Raw genomic sequence first — 19,296 nt, 5'->3', positions numbered from 1 at the left:
CTTAGATCCAGTAACTTCACTTCTAGCAATGTTTCCTAAGGAAGAATGTTTAAAAATGCTGACAGAGATTTGAGTACACAGATATTCATGGCAACATTATTTGAAAATAGTGAAAAATTAGAAAATAACTAATATCCCCAAATTGTTTATTAAATTATGGGACATTGAGATAATAGAATATTATGCAGCCATGAAAAATTATCTTTCAAACGCTTGGCAAAAGACTCATGTTTTAATGTTAAGGACTGACAAGAAATTATATATACAATGTGATCGACTATGTAAAAACCACATACATATAAAAAAGACTGAAAAAATTTCACATTATTTGCACTTTTTTTGTATTTCAAAATTTTCTAAAATGCATTACTTTTATTTTACTATTTTTATATTTTATAAAATTATATAAAATATTTATGTTTTATATTATTACTTTTAGAAAGCATTATTTAAAACAATTAACGGCGCACAATAAGGATTTTCTAAGTCACCCTCTCCTGTTTCTCTTACTCTAACTTTCACATATACACGTACCTTGTAGCCTCCGATCCTGTGGTCAGGTTTGAATTCTTTGCCATTTTTCAGCCAGCGCAGTGTAGGGTTAGGAGTCCCACTGGAAGGGCACTTGAACTTCACTGTCTTAGCAGCTGGCACTGCATGCAATTTCTTTTCCATCTTTTCCGGGGACGTCCAATATGGAGCCACGGCTGCCCAGGGAAAGCCAAGAGAGACAGGCAGGGGGGCTGGTCAGGCTCAGGAGGGAGGGCCCAGGCCAGGGCCTGGAGGCACCTCGCCCACCTGCCCAACACCTGTGAAGGATGCCTGCACTCATCCAGATGTCTGAAGGATCCCATGGCCAAGCATCATGACCTCACCTGCCCACTCCTCCTCCCATTCTCCAAGCCTCCCCCTTCCCACTCAAACCCAACGCCCAGGCCCAAGGGCAGTAAGGTAGGAAACAGCGTCTCACGCATACGGTTTGGTTTGGTGTTATCTGTCTCCTTCTCCTCTGAAGAGGAGTCATCATCATCATCGTCGTCCTCCGAGGAAGGGAGAGCATCTATGGGAAGGAGAAGGGGGCACTGAGGTCCCTTCAAGGGAAAAGGGGCTCTCTACATTTCCATCCGTATCAACAGCCACCCCATGAACATCAAGGCCAGTCCAGTGATAGATGAATGCAGACACTCCTCCCCATACTGACTCCCAGTCCCATTCCTCCCTCAGTGACTGTCTCTGTGGGATAGAAATGGTTTATTTAGGAACTGCATGCTCTGTGCTTGTCCTCTTCCTTCCCCAACCCAATGCACTGGCCCTCTCTGTCCAGAAGCTTTTACACCAGGCAGTTCCATCAGGGGCAGTGGGTCGTCTTTAATTCCTCCCTGCATTCACTGGCTCTCTCATGGTACCACCCGGATGCGCTGGGTCTCAACCAGCACCCAGGGAACCTGCATCCTTCTTTGGACTGCCAACCTTTGGCCAAACACACTGCGGCCAGAAGCTATTTCCAAAGCCATGAGCTGAACAACTGTCAGCCAGAATTTTTCTAGCACTTGTCTGCTAAGGTTTGGGAGCTGCCCTTCTTAACCAGAGCAGATAGGGAGACCATCACAGAGTCTGCAGCTGTCAACACGTCTCCCCAAAAGCATCCACCCTTTTTAAGAGGAGGCTTGACACACACGTGGTCACCAATCAGGGTTCATGCCAGGCGTTCTCCCAGTCCTTCCTAGTGCTTTTGGGGGTCTGGAGGGAAACAGAGGAGCCAAGTCCCTCAGTTAGGGGCAGGTCCTAAATCACGCCTGAGGGGAGGAGCTGCCAAGCCCACACCCCGGGATGCACAAATGGCATAAAGATAATTTCGTCTCTACTTCGCTTAATCCTAGTTTTGTGAAAGTTGCATTCTAAAAGTGGCAGATTTCCAAAGTCACAGAGCTCTAGGTTCCCTGGCTGCCCTAACGCAGCTCCGGAAGCTGCAGGGCAGATGTTTTCCATAAAGCTGTGGACATGGCGGTGCACCTGGATCCTTCCCCACCGCAGGAGGGACCTCACCACGTACTCTGGGGCTCTAATCATTAAGCTGAGTACCAAGTCCAAATGGCAAGAGAATACAGGATGGAGCTGAGTCCTGTGGAGCGCTCTGGAGACCTGGGCAAACTGAGGGAGAGAAGTCACAGTGACTTACTGCCCCAAGAGTATCAGCCATCATCACCTCCGAGGTAGATCCTGGAAGCCCCAGAACTCTGGCCTGGGGCCCGCACACCTGGTCACCCCTCTGAGAGCTAAGCCACGCGGCGGGCAGGGAGCGATGTTAGTGGGCAGCAGTTTCTGAAGCAGAGTGGGGGCAGATCACGGAAGGGGAGGAGGCTCACCTCCCCCTGAAACTGGCAGAGAGGTTTGGAGAGGTGGGTCCAGGGAGAGGGTGAGGGCGGGGCTTTGCTACCAACCTGAGACATTGACGGAGAAGTAGGTGGTGTCGCTGCCTGAGGGGCTGCTGGTCACGCAAGCGTAGAGGCCGGAGTCAGCGGGCACGGAATCCCGCACCTCCACCTCCTCCCCCGTGATGCGGGTACGGTTGCTTTCCACCAGCTGTACCCCGTCCCGCAGCCAGTTGATGCTCTGGACATCGTCCCGCAGCCGACAGCGAAGCTGCAGCAGGTCACCAGGGTGGACCAGGAAGGACTCCACTTCCACAGGGGCTCCCCAGGGCTGGGCTGCAGCCACCCACAGGGCCGGGAAGAGGAACCAAGGAATGGGAGAGGAAGAGTGGGAGAGGGAAGAAGGAGAGAGACAAAGGGAATTACGCTAGCCGCACTGAGCTGCAACATCCCAGGGCCTACAGAGCTGGGGAGGTGGGAATTGGAATATGGGTCAGTCAGGAAACGGCTGGCTACCTGGGCACCCCCATCTCTTCTTCTCTACCCCACTCCTCCAAAGGTCAAAGGAAGAAAGAGGCAAAGTTAGGAAGCAGCTGTAGCAGCATTAAGCGGTTCACATTGCATTTCCCTCCATCCTGGGGGGGAAGGACGCCCCTCCCCAGGACTTCTGTGTGTCCAGAGTGCCCCTCCCCACATACTCAGTTCTTTGCCAAGAATGGCCACTTCCCAGAGAAACACCCCATTTCCTTTGGCCTACGTCAGCCTTGCCCCTTTCCCCAATAACAGTTAAACAAACTCCACCCCTCAAAAATCCAGCAGCCCCAGGCCAAGTTGAGAGAAGGCAATTTGTCAACCAGGGCTCTCAGTTCAAGTGATTCAGCAGGGAGGGGTGGCCCCCCAGTGAGTCAGATGCATAAGATGCATATGTGGGAGAGACAGCCCAAGGAGAGGTCAGCTCAGGGGAACCTCCAGCTAACAGGTGTCAGGCCAGAGGCTTCGGAGCTTTTGACTATATTAGGAACGGCGGCCTGCAGCTGCCACAAAACCCACACTTGCTCTGGCAGCATAAGCCGCTGCACACAAAGCTCCTTTCTCCTCGTCCCACTGCAGGGCTCCCCTCTCAAGCCCCCCACGTTCCTCTCCCCTCTCCTCTAGCAATGCACTATCACACACATCCACTCCCTCTCACCTCTCTTTCTCCAGACCCCGGGTGGTTCACCAGCTCACAAAATCTGATCTCGCACATCCATCCCTCTCACCACCAGGAACTCTGTACTCACTCTAGTAAGAAGGCCTGGAGCTGCCACACCACCATCTCGGGCTGTTACCCACCTCCTGAGCATGCCCCTCTTCACTAATGAGGAGGAAATTTCTATTTCCCCCCAGGATGTTCAAACATGCTCCCAGCATCTTCTGCCAACTGTCCATCCCTTACCAGAAGAATGCACTTGTTGCAGCTCCCATCCACCACCTGACTCATGTCTCCACTGCCTTGGGGGCTTTTTTTCTTTCTCACCAGCGGTTCACCACCAGAGGCTCACACAGGTTTCCCTGCAGGTCCCTGACGCACCAGGCTCTGAAACACACATGCTCACCCCCTCACCCCACCATTGCTCTGCAGGGCTCTCTCCACTCACCCTCCAGTTCTCAGCCTGGCTGCTAATTCTGCCTCAAAGCCTTTTCTCACTCCCAGTTTGGGTCAGGTGCCCTCCTACCACTCTTGTCACACTGCAAGAAAGTCCCCTTTCTTGACTGAGTTGTGAGGGTGGGGACGTGTCATATTTATCTTTAAACCCCCCAGCACCTAGAAGGATGCCTGGTACACAAGAGTTGCTCAATAAATGCTTGCTGAATAACGCAATAATGACATATGCAGAGTCACACTTCTCTCTTCATTGTCTCCCTTTCTAAACTCCCTTTTGTCCCTCAGCTTCCTCATTTTAAGGAACTCTTTCCGAAGTGCCAAACAAGTTTCTGCCAGAAACCTTACAAAAGAAGAAATGGGTGTCCTGGGCATCAGATGGCAGCAGGGACTAACAGTAATTTTCCTCAGAGGGGCCTCAGATGAGGCTCAAGGGCCACGGTCCTGACCCACTTCAATCCAAGGGCTCTGTCTCAGATATTGCGTAAATATTGAGTCACCAGAAGGGGGGTGCTGCTGTCAAAGGGTCTGGAAACCACTAGGCTGGCACTCATTTATTTTTGTGAATCAGGTCAAGAGGAACACCACAAAGGTGAGCAGACCACACAACTCATTAAAAATAAGCTTTTGTGGGTCTTAAAAAAAGTTATTCTTTCCATTTTTAATAGTTTGTGGTTTTGCCAAAAGAAGGTAGGAGAAAAGCAGTTCAGACTTGATGCTTAAGGAAAACAGCAGACACTCCTATTGATCAAATCTCATTTCCCTCCAATGACCTCACTGATTAAATATTTTGCAGCTCATGATCTGTACCAGCCACTGGTCAAACAGTAAACTCAGGACGCTCAAATTCTTAGCCTCTGGCATCACAGCCTATGTTGACAGATCCCCGAGACAAAAAGGTGGCAAGGAGAACAGGGCATTTGCTGGGCATTTCCCCCAGAGAAAGCAGCAGAGGGGCCCTGGCTGTGCTGCAACCAGCTCAGGCTGAGTCTAACTTGGATCCATAACTTCCCACTCATCCTAACCAGGATGCGCAAACAAAATTCTTCTATGTGATGGGGCTGGCGCCGCGGCTGAGTGGTTAAGTTCTCCTGCTCCGCTGCAGGCAGCCCAGTGTTTCGTTGGTTCGAATCCTGGGCGCGGACATGGCACTGCTCATCAAACCATGCTGAGGCGGCATCCCACGTGCCACAACTAGAAGGACCCACAACAAAGAATGTACAATTATTTACCAGGGGGCTTTGGGGAGAAAAAGGAAAAAAATAAAATCTTAAAAAAAAAATTTCTTCTATGTGATCTATATAAAAAGCCTCAAGAACCAGCTTTCTTTTCCCTGCCCTTGGAGTTGCAACTCACCCTGATGCTCCAGGCCTTGCTGCACTTTGTCCCATTATTCTCCTACTCAAGATCCTACACTGTGAAGAGGATAAAATCTAACCCCCTGCTTGGCAATCAAGGCTCCTCACAATCTGTTCCCACCCTCCATGTAACCTTCTTCTACCTTCCACTCCAAGTCTGGCTGTTCTCCACAACAATTGCATTCTCCCCCCACAACAAAACACACTTCTGCTCAAGACTGTCAGCCATCTCTCTGGAGTCGTCCTACCCTGCATGTCTCAAAGTGCACCATCAAGATGTCCAGGCAGCCTTCTATTGGCACTAGTGTCTTTACTCTAATTTTATGCAAAACAGCTACTGACTGAACCACACAAATTCGCCCTCACATACCATCTTGTATTGTTTCTTTCTTTAACCTCTTTATTCAGATACAATTCACATGCCATAAAATTCACCCATGTACAATATATAATTCAGTGTTTTTTAGTATATTCAGAGTTATGCAACCATGACCACAATCTAACTTTAGAACATTTTTATCACCCCCAAAAGAAACCACATACGCATTAGCCATCATCCGCCACCCTCTTTCCCTCCCCTCAGTCCAGGCAACCACTGATTTGCTTTCTGTCTCTATAGATTTGCCTATACTGGATATTTCATATCAATGGAATCATATACTGTATGGTCTTTTGTGACCGGCTTCTTTCATTTAGCATAATGTTTTCAAGGTTCTTCCATGCTGTCACATGTCTCATTACTTCACTCCTTTTAACGGCTGAATAGTATTCCATTGTATGGATATACCAGATTTATTTATCCATTCATTGGTTGATGGACATGTGGGTGTACTGTTTCCTGTCAAAAGCGTCCCTGTCTTGCCTCGCCTAAGGAATAGCAAGCAACTCAGAGCAGAATTGCCTACAATTTTCCCACAGTGCTAACGATGTCAGAAACACTGAAAATATTCAATAGGTCTTGAACTGAATTTAGCATCTGGCAAAGGCTAATCTTCAGAGGAACCAAAAATCACCCTATGGCTCCTGGCTTATAGTGAATTTTTTCGTGGCTAATAGGGCTCTTGGATATGTGTTGAAGGCTCCATTTACGAAGCAGGGATAATGCCACTTTCCTCTAGGAGGTGATGGAGAGGTAACCAACCACTTGCTGGTTTACTAGGTCCTGCCTGTCTGCATCACTACCCTGAATAGAGGTCCTGGCCTTGGGGAGTCCGATGTAAGCTGGCTGATGCGAGGACATCGCTGCTCACTGGTAGCCTGCAACAATCAAGCCACTACTCTTCATTCTCTTTTTTTCTTTTTTATATTTTTAATTTTTTTGCTGGGAAAGATTCACCCTGAGCTAACATCTGTTGCCAATATTTCTCTCTTTTTTTTTCTCCCCAAAGCCCCAGTACGTAGTTGTATATTCTAGTCATAAGTCCTTCTAGTCCTTCTATGTGAGCCACCACCAGAGCATGGCTACTGAAGAGTGGTGTGGTTCTGAGCCTGGGCTGCAGACGTGGACCACATCAAACTTTATGCACTAGGCCATCAGGGCTGGCTCTACTCTTCAATCTCTTTTGGACTTTTCAGTGTCCCCCATTTATGTCCTCATTAGAAATGCCCTTATAGCTGTGGTTTCACCTCCTCTGAGCTGGCCTTTCTCTGATCAAAACCAACAGGCCAGACCACACTAGTTGTTAGGTGTCAGTTAGCAAGAAAAGGAGCTAACTGACACCTTTATTGAGCTGGCAATGAAAGAGGAAGAAAAGAAAGCCAGTTTATTGCTCAGCCACTTGAAACCAATGTTCTTTCTCTTGGAGAACCTGATTAATTGGAATGGAGATGCTACGAGGGAAGCGGCAAACCAAAATATTTACTTTATGTATCTTGTATCCTGAGAGATGAGGTAGAAATGGAGACTAAGGACATCTGGTATCTGGATTCTGTGGTGACCTAGCCTGAGGCTGAAAATGTTCGGCATGAGTCAAATTACAGCATTCACTCTCACAGGCCCTAGGTGCAATGTGTTCAGAGTGCACTGTGGAAAAATGGCGCGTTGTGCTCTGATGCCCACAGCACAGAGTCACTACTACCATCCGCAAGAGCGGGAAGGTTAGAGTTAGGGCTTGACTTGAACGTCCACAGAGGACTAAGGTTGCCAACACCTTGGCCAACTCTCCAGAAAACAGGAGCACAAAGGCTCCTGTTTAGCTGCCTGAATCTGAGACTGAGGTCTCTGGTCCTGAGGCAGGTTCCCAGCATGGTGCACACGGCAGGTGGACCACGGAAGGCTGTGCAGGCTGGATCTGGTACCCAATTTGGTGGGAGAGAAAGGGATTCATACACCAATCAACAATGCCATCCTGCTTCTCTGACAGAGCCTCTTTAATCCCCCAGGGGAAACTAGGAGCAGATCGGGGACCCACACTTTTTAGTAATCCACAAGGAAGCAGCTAGAAAGACAGAGAGGTGAGGGGCACTGTTTCCCATGGTGCTCTCAGGTCTAGGAACATGACCAATGTTAATGGAGTCTTACTGAGTCCCTCTCCCTTCCTACTTGTCTCCAAAATACCAGGGTGTTGTAATTCCCAAAAAGCCAACAGAAGGTATGGCAGGACTGGCCAGAAACCTGCCACTGTCATGTAGCAGGCAGTTCGGTCCTGGGTACATCACCTCAGATCCAAGTTCTTGATTATAAATCTCTGAGTCTTCCGCCAGCCCTGGGCACTGTATAGGGCAGGGACTGGAGCCCTGAGGAGGCCTAAACCATATGAACCTTGTCATTCTTATGAGGAGATGAGACCCCGAGTTCCCAAAATCCAAGGAGAAGACAGGGAGCTTTCTTCAAAACAGCTATCATTAGGTGCCTCCGTGAGCTCTTGTTACTGCGCGAGGAGAAGAAATGGACTAAACAGAGGAGCAGAAAACCTATGCCTTGCCCTAACCAGGGTGATGAGATTTACATAACACCTTAATGTGTACGAAGCACTATGACATGAGGCAACTGAAGAATATGAGAATCCAACACAGGCTCTGCCGTTATAGAACTTAAAAGTACCAGTGGTCGGAGCAGGTAGCAGGATTCACGGCAGAGTCTGGACACAATGGTAGAAAAAGGGGAGGAAGCAAATAAGGATTTAGGTTGCGACTGAAAACTTTGGAGGGAGCAGAAAAGGATGAGGTGCTTATAGCAGGGTTGTGCCTTGGGATGAAGGGGAGTGGGAGATGAGGTCAGTCTGTATGGCCTGCTTGGAACAGAAGGTTCATGGTAGAAAATAGCAAAAAAATAATGATTTCAACTTGAAAGGCGTGGACTAGAACAGAACCACTAACAGAGTCCCAGGGAACACATTTCTCTGCAGAGATGATGAATGCTGGCCTTTCATGCCCCATGGACAAATATACCTGAAAATGTATTTTGAAATACCACTTACCAGCCCCGGTCCCATAAGAGCCAATTTGGTCTGGAAGTTATCCATCCCCAAACCCCACAACTTAACATGAACCTGGTGCAGAATAACAACATATTTGCATAGCACTTTGCAAATTACCATGTGCCTTCCCATATATTATCTTGGGATCCTTAAACAACTCTGAAAACGGTAATACTAATATTGGCCAATATTTACAGCATGCTTACTAATATCCCATACATTGTGAAAGCTTTTAACACAGACTATCATTTAGTCCTCACAGCAATGCTATGAGGTTGACACTATTATTATCTCCACCCTAACGGACTCAGAAGCTTACCGTATGTTGAGCACAACTGGTTCACAACAACCCTGTGAAGCAGGCACTATGACACTGAGGCACAAAGAGGTTTGTATTTGTCTAAGACAGCCCACCTAGTTAGTGAGTAGCTGAGCTGGGACTCAAACCCAGGTGGCCTGGCTCTCCGGAATCCACACATATCCAGAGCCAGGTCTACCGCTTTGAAACACAGCCCGTACCCTCGCTGTCTTCACAATCTTTGACTCCCAAAAAGTGACTGAAACCCTCTCTGTCCAGCCCCTTGATCCCATCCAATGGCACCCATGTCTCCCACCTCATCGCGTGAGATTCTGAAATTGGTTGTTTTGGCCTTACCCTCCCTTTCTCTTTCCCCCAGCCCCACAGCCTGATAATTTAGTGCTTTTAATTTGTAAGTGCACTTTCCCATGCATGCTCATCTACCGTTGAAAGTCGAGTGGGTATGACGGTGCACATCTGGCAGGTGAGGAAGGGGGGGGGGGGCGCTGTGATAACAGCAGGCACAGGACTCATAACAACGCCCCATTTTGGTATAGGACTTGGAACTCTACAAGGCATGTTCATTCATGTTCATGTTATTTATGTTCATTCTCATCTAAATACGAGAAAATGAAAGTTGATGGACTTCTCCCAGTCACAAAACGGGTCAGCATTGGCTCTGGATGCTGGGTCTGCTGGGCCCCTCCAGAGCATCTCACTTCTCACCCAGCACAGGGGACGATGAGAAGTGACCCACTCAAGGTGAGAGGTACATACAGCTCTGCCCTGGCCACAGGTAGACAGCACAGCCCCTCCCTCTCTCCGTGTCCCCGGCTCAATCCTGGATCAGTCACCTGACACCTTCTCCTGTCCCAAGCCCCTCACTCTTGATTACAGCTTACAGCTGAGTTGATGACCTCTGATGACCCCTGCCTGACTCCACTGAGAAGATTAAAAACATTGGGCAAAGGGGCTCAAAAACCTTTCCCTCAGCCAGCTCTCCTGATGGCACATCCTCAGACCGTCTGAGCTCTCGAGCCCTGCCGGCTCTGCACAGGCACTCTGCGTCTACCCCATGCTCTCACACTCCTGAGGGCCTCTATTTATTTCCTACTCCTCCAGAACCTGGAGACTCTGCACTACCTCCCCTCCCCCACCTCAGCGGTCCAGTCTCCCAGCTCCGCCTCTTCAGCTGAGCCAATACCCTGCCTGCCCCTTTTATTTTGCTTTCTCCTACAATGCCCTTCTCCTCCCATCTCCCCATCACTTCCCTAGACATTAAAACTCATTCTCCAACTATCTTCTTCATCCCATTCTTAGTGTGACTTACAAACGTTCATGGCTTTATCCTGCACTTATTCATGCTGCTTGGCTGTGGCTTGGTCCTGTCTGCCCTCTCAGGTCAGGAGCGGTGTCATCTACATTCTACACTCCAAAGGGCGCAGGACTGGAATAACTGGCCCCCGACACAATCCAGGCAGATGTCTCAGGGTCGCGATTTCTGTCATCCCTACGAAATGTTTTTGATTTTGGATTTCTGGGTTAAGAAAATTAGGGGAGAGTGGCCACCCTCTTCAGTAACGGAGGGGAACTGGTGGTCCAGGAATGTTTACAGTCTTGGTACAAACTCCCCAGAGATAAATGAGGGGGCAATTGTGGGTGGGGGAGGAGCTCGGGGTGGCATTAAAAACAACTTAAAAGGAACACAGAACAGCACAGCAGGGCTCCAGGAGCCCTCTGCAGAGGTTTTTTCTTAAGTTATTTTGGCTTTGAAATGGAACTGAAAACTTAGTTTGGCAAGGCCAGGCCAAGCCAGAGAGGGATCTCACCAAAATCCTGGGGAACAACTATTACCAAGCAAGGATTGGGGCCCAGAGAGGAAGCCCTAATGATACGTGATTCTCTGAACCCACGATGTACCAAGATACGGGGCAAGCTGCGGAAATGGGGAGCACAGGCATGTGCCATGTGTGGTAGGGGAGACAGGAGCCCCAAGTCAATTAGTGGGGTCTGACACCCAGATCCGGCGGCAGTCACCAGTCCCCCGACCCAGGGGATTTGGAGGGTAGAGTTTTTTTAAATAGAAAAAGGGAAAGAAGTAAGAAGGACCATTTTGCATGCAAATGGACAACTGCCAGAAGAGCCCATTAAAATGTAAAAACCCCACATTCAGCCTGACAAAACAGTGCAAACTGCTGTGTTTGCCAGAGGGGCAGCAATACAGCTCCCGACAAAGGGGCTGAGGAACAATGGCGGGCTGAATGGCCTCTGTCAGCAGGTCCCCTCGCGCGTTGCCATGGGGACCCCACCGGGGCTCACTAAAGGTATTTCCTGAGGAGAAAGGCAGTGCACACTGCCCAGGCAGCCCGGCTAATCCTGACAGGAAGCCATCGCCATTCACCAGCCCAGGGGCTTGGGCCCGAGTTTTGTTTTGTTTTTATTAAAAAAAGATTTCGGTCTTTTGTGTGTCTCACCTCGTCACTGTAATTTAGTGCAGAGCCGCCTGCGCTGGCCCAAGCCACAGCCAGGGCCCTGTGCCTGGCCCAAGACCCCCCAAAAGGAGCTCGTGAGGAGCAGGGCAGGAGGAGGCCCAGGCACGCAGCACCCCTCTCAGGAGAGCCAGGCTGAGAATGCGCGGGCCGAGTTTGGTGTAAACCTTCAAACAGATGTTGCGAGGGCAGCACAGCGTCACACTGGAGCCTGGGGTTCAAGCCCCTGTGCCTGCTTCTACTGGCTGCTCCTCCATACCTGTACTTTTTCCCACCCGGGGATGGTGGCCCTGATCAGCACCAGGTCCCCCACCTCCCCATTGCCTCCCACCACGGGGAGAGCCTGCTCAGGCCTGGAGAAGGGCTGTAATTAAGTGATTAACAAAGGAATGCGCCCAGGAGTTGTCTTAAAAGAAATTTCCCTTCTCTCTCCCCAGCAAAAGCTCTCACCCCAACTGTTTACTGACACCCTATGGACAGAGGCGAAAGAAACCTCTTCCTACACCCGTTTCCTGAAACTGTTCCCAGACACCCTGCTTCTCTCCGCCTACCTGCCCAGGAAGGCAGAGTTGCTCAGGGGAGAGGAAAGGTCACGGAAGACGAGCAGGAAGCGCCGAGCCCCTCGCCCAGGAAGATACCCAAGATGGATGCACTGCAGCCGCGGGCAAGGGTGGTCTGAGCTCCCAGTTCCTAGAAGTTCGTGTCACCGTTCCACATTTGGCACCAGGGGAATCCGGCCTTGGCAGATTCAGGGAAGAAAGCCAAGAACACAGCTGGCAGTGGAGACAGAAACTCCTGTGTGACAAGTGCCCCCCTAGGACACAGTTTAGGGTAAATTAACATTTCCTGAGCAAACATGTATGTGGAAGGAGACGGCCCCAGTAAAGACGGAAAAGGGAAGGAGGCTCTCCCTACCCACTCATTACGATTTGAACCCAGGTCTCTGTGTTTGCAAAGCCGTGCTCTTGCATCTAGGCCTCCACCCAAAACAGGTTTTGAACCTGAGATTTTTGACAGAATCATAAGGAGGAAAGTTGATGGTTTCAGAGGTATAAGACTGCCCAGCAACTCCCCTGGACACGCGGGAGGCTTCTGAAGCCACGGTGGCGGGTCCTATTTTGCAGAAAGGACCTAGAGAGCCTCTGTTCAAAGAGGAAAACCTTCCCCAAAGAACCCAGTAAGGACCACTATGTGGGCTGTAAGCTGAGCGGGTCTAGACACTCAGCTGACGGTCTTCTCCTGCCTTTACTAAAAAGCGCTTCCTAAACCCAAGGCAAAAGTACAAGTGACCACCAACCGTTCGAACACAGAGGGATAACACCTTCCTCGAAGTTGTAAGGGAAAAGCTGGGCAACTAGCTGAAGCGGTGTATGTGTGTGCACGCACGCGTGTGTGTGTGTGTGTAGGGGTCCCGCTGCTAGAAGGGGAGCTCAGACCCTCCCACCACTGGCCCGGAGCCCAGGCCTCCCAGCCATGTGTCTGCAGCTGCGACCTGTCATGCACTTCCTGGTCTGGGTTCTGTAATGGAAAGATCATTAAGAGTGGGGGAGGGAGGAGAGGGAGATGAATCAACAGCGAGGAGGTGCCCCCGCAGCTCCCACTCCGCTGCGCTCTGACCTTAAAGTCCGGTCAGGTTCCTTAAAGGAAAGAATGCACTGCCCTCCCCCCACCCCACCCCCACTAGGGCCTCTGGGCACCCCCTCCCCCATGCTCAGCAGAGCTGTTGGGGAAGGAAACACCAGCAGCTGGGCAGGAAAAAGTTGCCGCTCCCTAAACTTGCTGATGAATTAGCAGAGGGCTCAGCTGTTTTGGAATTTGCCTTTGGGCCCCCCAAACCTCAAAGGGTGCTTAAGAGCACAACTCACCAGAGCTCTCAGCACCCCAACATGCCTGCCATCTCCCCTACCTGTCCAGTCCCATTGATGCAATGGTGGGTCTGGGTCACAGAGCCCTGGGCAAGGAGCGTCCCTGCCCACTGCAGTGGGGAAAGGAATGGGCTCCTCATAAAGTTAATTTTTTTTCAATGTTAAAGAAATGCCCCTTATTTTTACATTATGAGAATAAAATCAATAAGCATCCTTTTAAAATGAAATGATGTAGCAGCCGCCCCCGGCCCCGTGGCCAAGTAGTTAAGTTCGTGCGCTCCGCTTCGGCGGCCCAGGGTTTCACTGGTTCGAATCCTGGGCATGGACATGGCACCACTCATCAGGCCATGCTGAGGCGGCGTCCCACATGCCACAACTAGAAGGACTCACAACTAAAAAATATGCAACTACGTACTGGGGGGATTTGGGGAGAAAAAAAGCAGGAAAAAAAAAAGATTGGCAACAGTTAGTTCAAGTGCCAATCTTAAAAAAAAAAAAAAAAGAAATGGTGTAGAAAGTTGGTTGCCAGGGGCTGGGGGGGGGGGGGGGTGAGGAGATTGGGGAGTTAGCGTTTAAAGGGTACTGAGTTTCAGTCGGGGAAGGTGAAGAAGCTCTGGAGATGGATGGTGGTGATGGCTGCACAAGTGTGAATATACTTAATGCCATTGAACTGTACACTTAAAAATGGCCAATTTTATGTTATGTATATTTACCACAATAAAAAAAAATGGTAATGGTAGTAGACAGCGTTGGTTTTTAAAAAATGTTCTTACATGGCAAAACAAGTTGTCAACCTCATGTAGGTTCCGAAGAATTGGAGGGAAATTTGGCCCATGAAATCTAAAAATCTGGGACCACTGGTCTGTGCCACAGATTTACAGGATAGCAAGGACCCAGAGGATCCATTGACGCACCACGTAGTCATTCTTCAATCTCTCCTTCATGCGTTCCATGAAAGTTGAGCATTTAGTTCTCTCTTTGTTTTAAGAAATTAAAATAACATGGTTTAGGGATTTTTCTACCTGCGATGGCCTAGCTCTCAGGTAGAGAGCAGGAGGAAGAAGCAGGATGAAAGGCTTGGGGGAAGGAAAGGGCAATATCAACACTGGGGCCTCCTCTGTTCAGAGGACCTAGGGGATCTTGAACAATTAGAATCCTAAGGGAAAGATGCCTACTCTGGGCAATGTCAACATTCCAGATAGCCTAAAGGATGACAGCCTAGTTTGAAATCCTTGTAAAAATCACTTGGTCCTAAGCTCTTCTTGAGCCACAGGTGGTTGTAACTGGCCGGGTGCAGCAAAAAGAGCATCTGAGTGGAAATCACTCGGAAGACAGGCCCTACCCCGAACTGCGTGACCCTGGACAAGTCACCTCCCCTCTTGGGCTTCAGTTTCCTCAACTGTGAAATGGGAAGGCTGATTGGCTTGACAAGCTCTAGGCCCCCTTCAGCTCTAATCAATATTCTAAGTTTCAATTGGGCTTACAAGTTGAGCATCACTCACTCCCCTCGCCTTCTGCCCCCAAGAGCACAGGGATCCCTCTGGTTTGAGAGAAGACAGCAGCCCTCAAGTTAATTTTCCTTAAGAAGAGGGGATTCTGTTGTCTACACACAGCTCTGGCCACCGGCACCTTCAATAAATGCTTCTCTTCATCCCTTTTCTCTGGCTCGCGACATTCTGGTCAGAAGCCTTAGAATGTGGAGCAGCCGAGAGGCTGTGCCCAGCAGAAAGCTGGGAGCCCAGGTATTCTAGAAGGATTTCAATGTCTTTTTTTGATGCTCATGATATATTCTCCCATAAGAACTAGCTAGGCAAATCAATTTTAAAAACAGACTGGGAGTCTGAGGGTAGTGGAGAAGCGGAACATTATAAAATAAATACCACTTCCAAATGTACCCTTTGGGCATTAATAAAGTCTTGATTGCACAAATAACATTGATAAAAGTTTTGAATGCCAAAGGGAGAACTTCGTTCAGTAGTTAGTTAAGGAACCTGACTCTTCCAAGGCTCAAAAGCTAGCTAACTCCTAAAACCTAAGGAAAATAAACCTTAATTCCAAAGGTAAACTCTGAAGTTTGACAATAAAGGAGCAGAGATTTCTGAATGCAAAAGGACTCTTCTAACTGGCTGGAGAGCTGATCAGCATTCCAAAGGCGGGAGTAATTGACTTAAAGCCCCAAGCTTCAGCGAAGCCTGAGGGTGAGCAGGCTCTAGGAAGAGGGTCTCCATCTTTCCAAGAAAGCTTCTAGACCCACTTCCCACTCCCTGTCGTTCCTCCCCCCCAACACCCCCAGGCAAACTGACTCAGCGCTCTTCCACCTTTCCCAGCTCCCTCCCTGCTTAATTTGTCTTTCTTTTCCTAGACTCTGATATTCCACCTTCCTCACCTCTCACCCCTCCCAGTACAGTGGGTAGAGCTATAGGCATTGATTTCAGATAGACCTGACTGTGAACTCCAGCTCTACCATTTATTAGCTGTTTAACCTTGACGGGTTCTTGTTTGACCTCCCTGAGTCAGTGTCCTAAACTGCTAAATGGAAATAACACCTAAACTTTTTTGGGCGAGAATTTATTGCTATCAGAGATTCTCAAAGTGCAGTGCCGGACCGGCAGCTTCAGCATCCTCTGGGAACTTGTTAGGATCCCCAAGCGCAGACCTCGCTTCAGAACGAAGAGCTCTGTGAGTGGAGAGCGGCACTGGGTTTTAACAGGCCTGCCAAGTGATGCCTGTGCCCCGAAGACCAGAGAACCACTGCATTTGATGATGCAACAGCTCAATACAAGGTAACAATAACAATTTCTCACCTATTTCCCTTACCTTCCTTTGAAAAGGATTTTATTCCTATCTTCTTTTTAAAACTAGAAAATTTCAGTATCTTTTTGAAAAAGAAAATGTATTGTTACCTGTGTGTTCACGCATGCATTCATTTATTCAAAAAGTGTCAACTGAGCACCTAATATGTATCAGCCATCGTTCTAAGGTGCTGGAGTGAACAAAAGACAAAAGCTCTGCCTTCATGCTGTATGTGGATATGTATACATGTGCACGCACACACACATCACAGCCCACAGATGATGGTCAATTTGTCTCTTCACTTCAGAGAAGAGGACCTCTCCTGTGGTTTCAGATGTCCTCATAACCTGGGTTTTATGTCCTCATTTGATGTTGTCTTAGGATGACACTTAAATGAGTCTCATATTGTGTAGTCAACGTAAAACCTGTGGATATCGGGGGTCCTACTGTGGTCATTGCACTACGCCATTTACATAAGGGACTTAAGCATCCTGCAGGCAGTGGGGGGGGGGGGGGGCGGCCCTGAAATCAACCCCCATGGAGATGAGGGATGACTGTATTTGCATATGTCTAGTGAGAGTAATCTGGCCCTAACCCATGGTGAAGCTAGGGGTAGGGATGGCATGTATCCTGGGCCTCCCATTCAAGAGGGGCCTCCAAGAGTTTTGGTGTTTTTTCCCCCAAAAGTCTACACAGGTAGTTACTGACAGACTGGAAGAAAATATTTACCACACAACTTTCAGTAGATCTGTGTTCTATTTCTGGGGCACACTTCAGACAGTACACCACAAATTAATATATATTTTTAAAATCCTGTAATTATTCTGTGACTAGCCCAACTACATTGTAATATATATTTTTGTTTAAAACATTAGTTTGTTAAATGTAAACACTAAGAAAAACAAAATTTCAGGACACCCCCCCCTTCTTTTGCATGTTTTAAAAATATATATACTGGTAGCCTCAAAACAATGCTAACGCTGCAGCCTCTCTGAACCTTCTGACACGTTTGTTTCCATCCATCAGACACTGTTGGACCACAGCCCTTTCAGAAGCAATCTAGGTGGTGCACGTGTCTGGACAATACCATTGCATTCTAGAATAAGTATGACCTACAAAGAAGACTCAGGTGTGGTATCTGACACTTTGCAGACCTCTGATCCTAGACCTTCTCCAAGTAGGAGGTCTCAGCTACAGTGGAAAAGGCACAATAGGGTTTTTGTTCTATTGATTATTCTAGGCTAGGGAACCACCCTCATTAGGGCAGCTCACAGACCTGTGACCAATGCATAACCTCACAGTAAAGAGCAGAAAGTCACTCAAGAAACGGCACAGCTGCCCTTACCCCACTCACACACATGCACACACCACCCCAGAAGGGAGGTGAAGGCTGACTTCCGTGAGATAAAGGGGACAGACTCAGCAATGTTTAAATTCAAATGTTGGTCTGCCTGAATTTTGGGGGGAAACCCAATTTTATATAAGGACACAGCATAATACACTGGAAAAAATACTGGAGTCAAACCTGAGTCTGAATCCCAGTTCCACTTCTCACCAACTATAAGACCTTATTAGACAGTTACTTAACTCCTTGATCTTCAGTTTCCTCATCTGATTACAGGAATAAAACCTCTGGCTACGTGATCAGTGTAAAGATGTAAAAATGGAAAGCATGCAGAGTGTAAAGATGCATTAAATAGTATCTATTATTACTTTACTTATTAACTTATTTTTGTTGTTGTTTTTGAGGAAGATTAGCCCTGAGCTAACATCTGCTGCCAATCTTCCTCTTTTTGCTGAGGAAGGCTGGCCCTGAGCTAACATCCGTGCCCATCTTCCTCCACTTTATATGTGGGACGCCTGCCACAGCATGGCTTGCCAAGTGATGCCATGTCCACACCCGGGATCCGAACCGGTGAACACAGGGCTGCCAAAGCAGAACGTGTGCACTTAACCACTGCGCCACTGGGCTGGCCCCTGATTATTACTTTAAAAGACCCTTACTGGTATAACCTTTCTGGGGCAATTTGGCACAATGTAATTAAAACTTTTAGAAAGTAAATAGCCTTGGATACAAGGACTAATTTTATTTGTAAAAATATGTTTACATAAGTGCAAACTATTGAAAATAACTTAAATGCCCAACAGTAGAAGACGAGGTAAATAAATTTTGCATACCCACACAGCAGAATACTATGTAGCTATTAAACATGATAAAAAATTTTCTCTGCATGGCAATAAATACATGATTAAGTTATAAACCAGTATACAGTCATGCAACGTATAATGATGTTTCAGTCAATGACGGACCACATATGTGATGGTGGTCCCATAAGATAAGTACCATATAGCCTAGGTGTGTAGTAGGCTAGACCATCTGGGTATGCATAAGTACACTCTATATGACGTTCACACAACAACGAAATCGCTTAACGACATATTTCTCAGAATGTATATTCCCATTGTTAAGTGACGCATGGTATACTGTATAAATCCCATTTATGAAAAGTCACGTTTGTACAAATGCAAGACAAAAGTTTAAATGAATAGATTCACAGTTAACAGTGATTATTTTTAAATGATGGGGATATAAGTTTTTCTTTTTCTCTTTACAAGTCTATATTTTCCAAATTTTCTTTGATGAACCTAGATTACATATCAAAATATCCATGTTTTAAAAGAACAAAAAAAAAATTCTTTCTGATTGCATAGAACTTTGCTCTAGTGGAAGAAACAGCCATATATTAAAAACCCCATAAAATGTAAGGTAGAGTAAAATAAGAGCTAGATTGTAAGTTAAACAGGAAGGGAAAAAGGAGTGATTAATGTGAAGACAGAGGAAGTCTTCAAGAGGGAGGTGGCCCTTAAGCTGAGCCTTAAGCTAAACCCAAGCTAAACCTTAAACTAAGAGTAGGAATTTTAAAAAGGGAAAAGAGGAAAGGATAAGGATGGACATTTCCGGCTTAGGGACCAGGATAAACAATGGTTATATATGGAATGTATAGGTTGTTTTCAACCAGGAATAAGGAAGAGTCTTGTTTGGCCAGATGGATGGAGGGA

At 47.8% G+C, this 19,296-nt stretch overlaps 1 protein-coding gene across 15 annotated transcripts in view; it reads right to left on the bottom strand.

The window, feature by feature from the left end:
• The window catches only part of FGFR1 (fibroblast growth factor receptor 1), a 48,040-nt gene that overhangs the window by 13,612 nt on the left and 15,132 nt on the right, over positions 1-19,296 (bottom strand). For 6 of the 15 annotated variants that reach the window (XM_046648728.1, XM_046648723.1, XM_046648719.1 and 3 more), the window contains exons 3-5: positions 2,442-2,708; positions 971-1,060; positions 535-707 (exon numbers count right to left, since the gene is read on the bottom strand). In XM_046648728.1, coding sequence (XP_046504684.1) covers positions 535-707; positions 971-1,060; positions 2,442-2,708 — 530 coding nt within the window. The remainder of the gene's footprint in view (positions 1-534; positions 708-970; positions 1,061-2,441; positions 2,709-19,296) is intronic. The other 9 variants (XM_046648729.1, XM_046648722.1, XM_046648727.1 and 6 more) reach the window with 3 other exon arrangements.

Source organism: Equus quagga, chromosome 22, assembly GCF_021613505.1.
Source record: "Equus quagga isolate Etosha38 chromosome 22, UCLA_HA_Equagga_1.0, whole genome shotgun sequence".
Taxonomy (NCBI): domain Eukaryota; kingdom Metazoa; phylum Chordata; class Mammalia; order Perissodactyla; family Equidae; genus Equus; species Equus quagga.
Note: the sequence above shows the minus strand (reverse complement) of the source record. Positions and strands in the feature narration are given on the sequence as shown.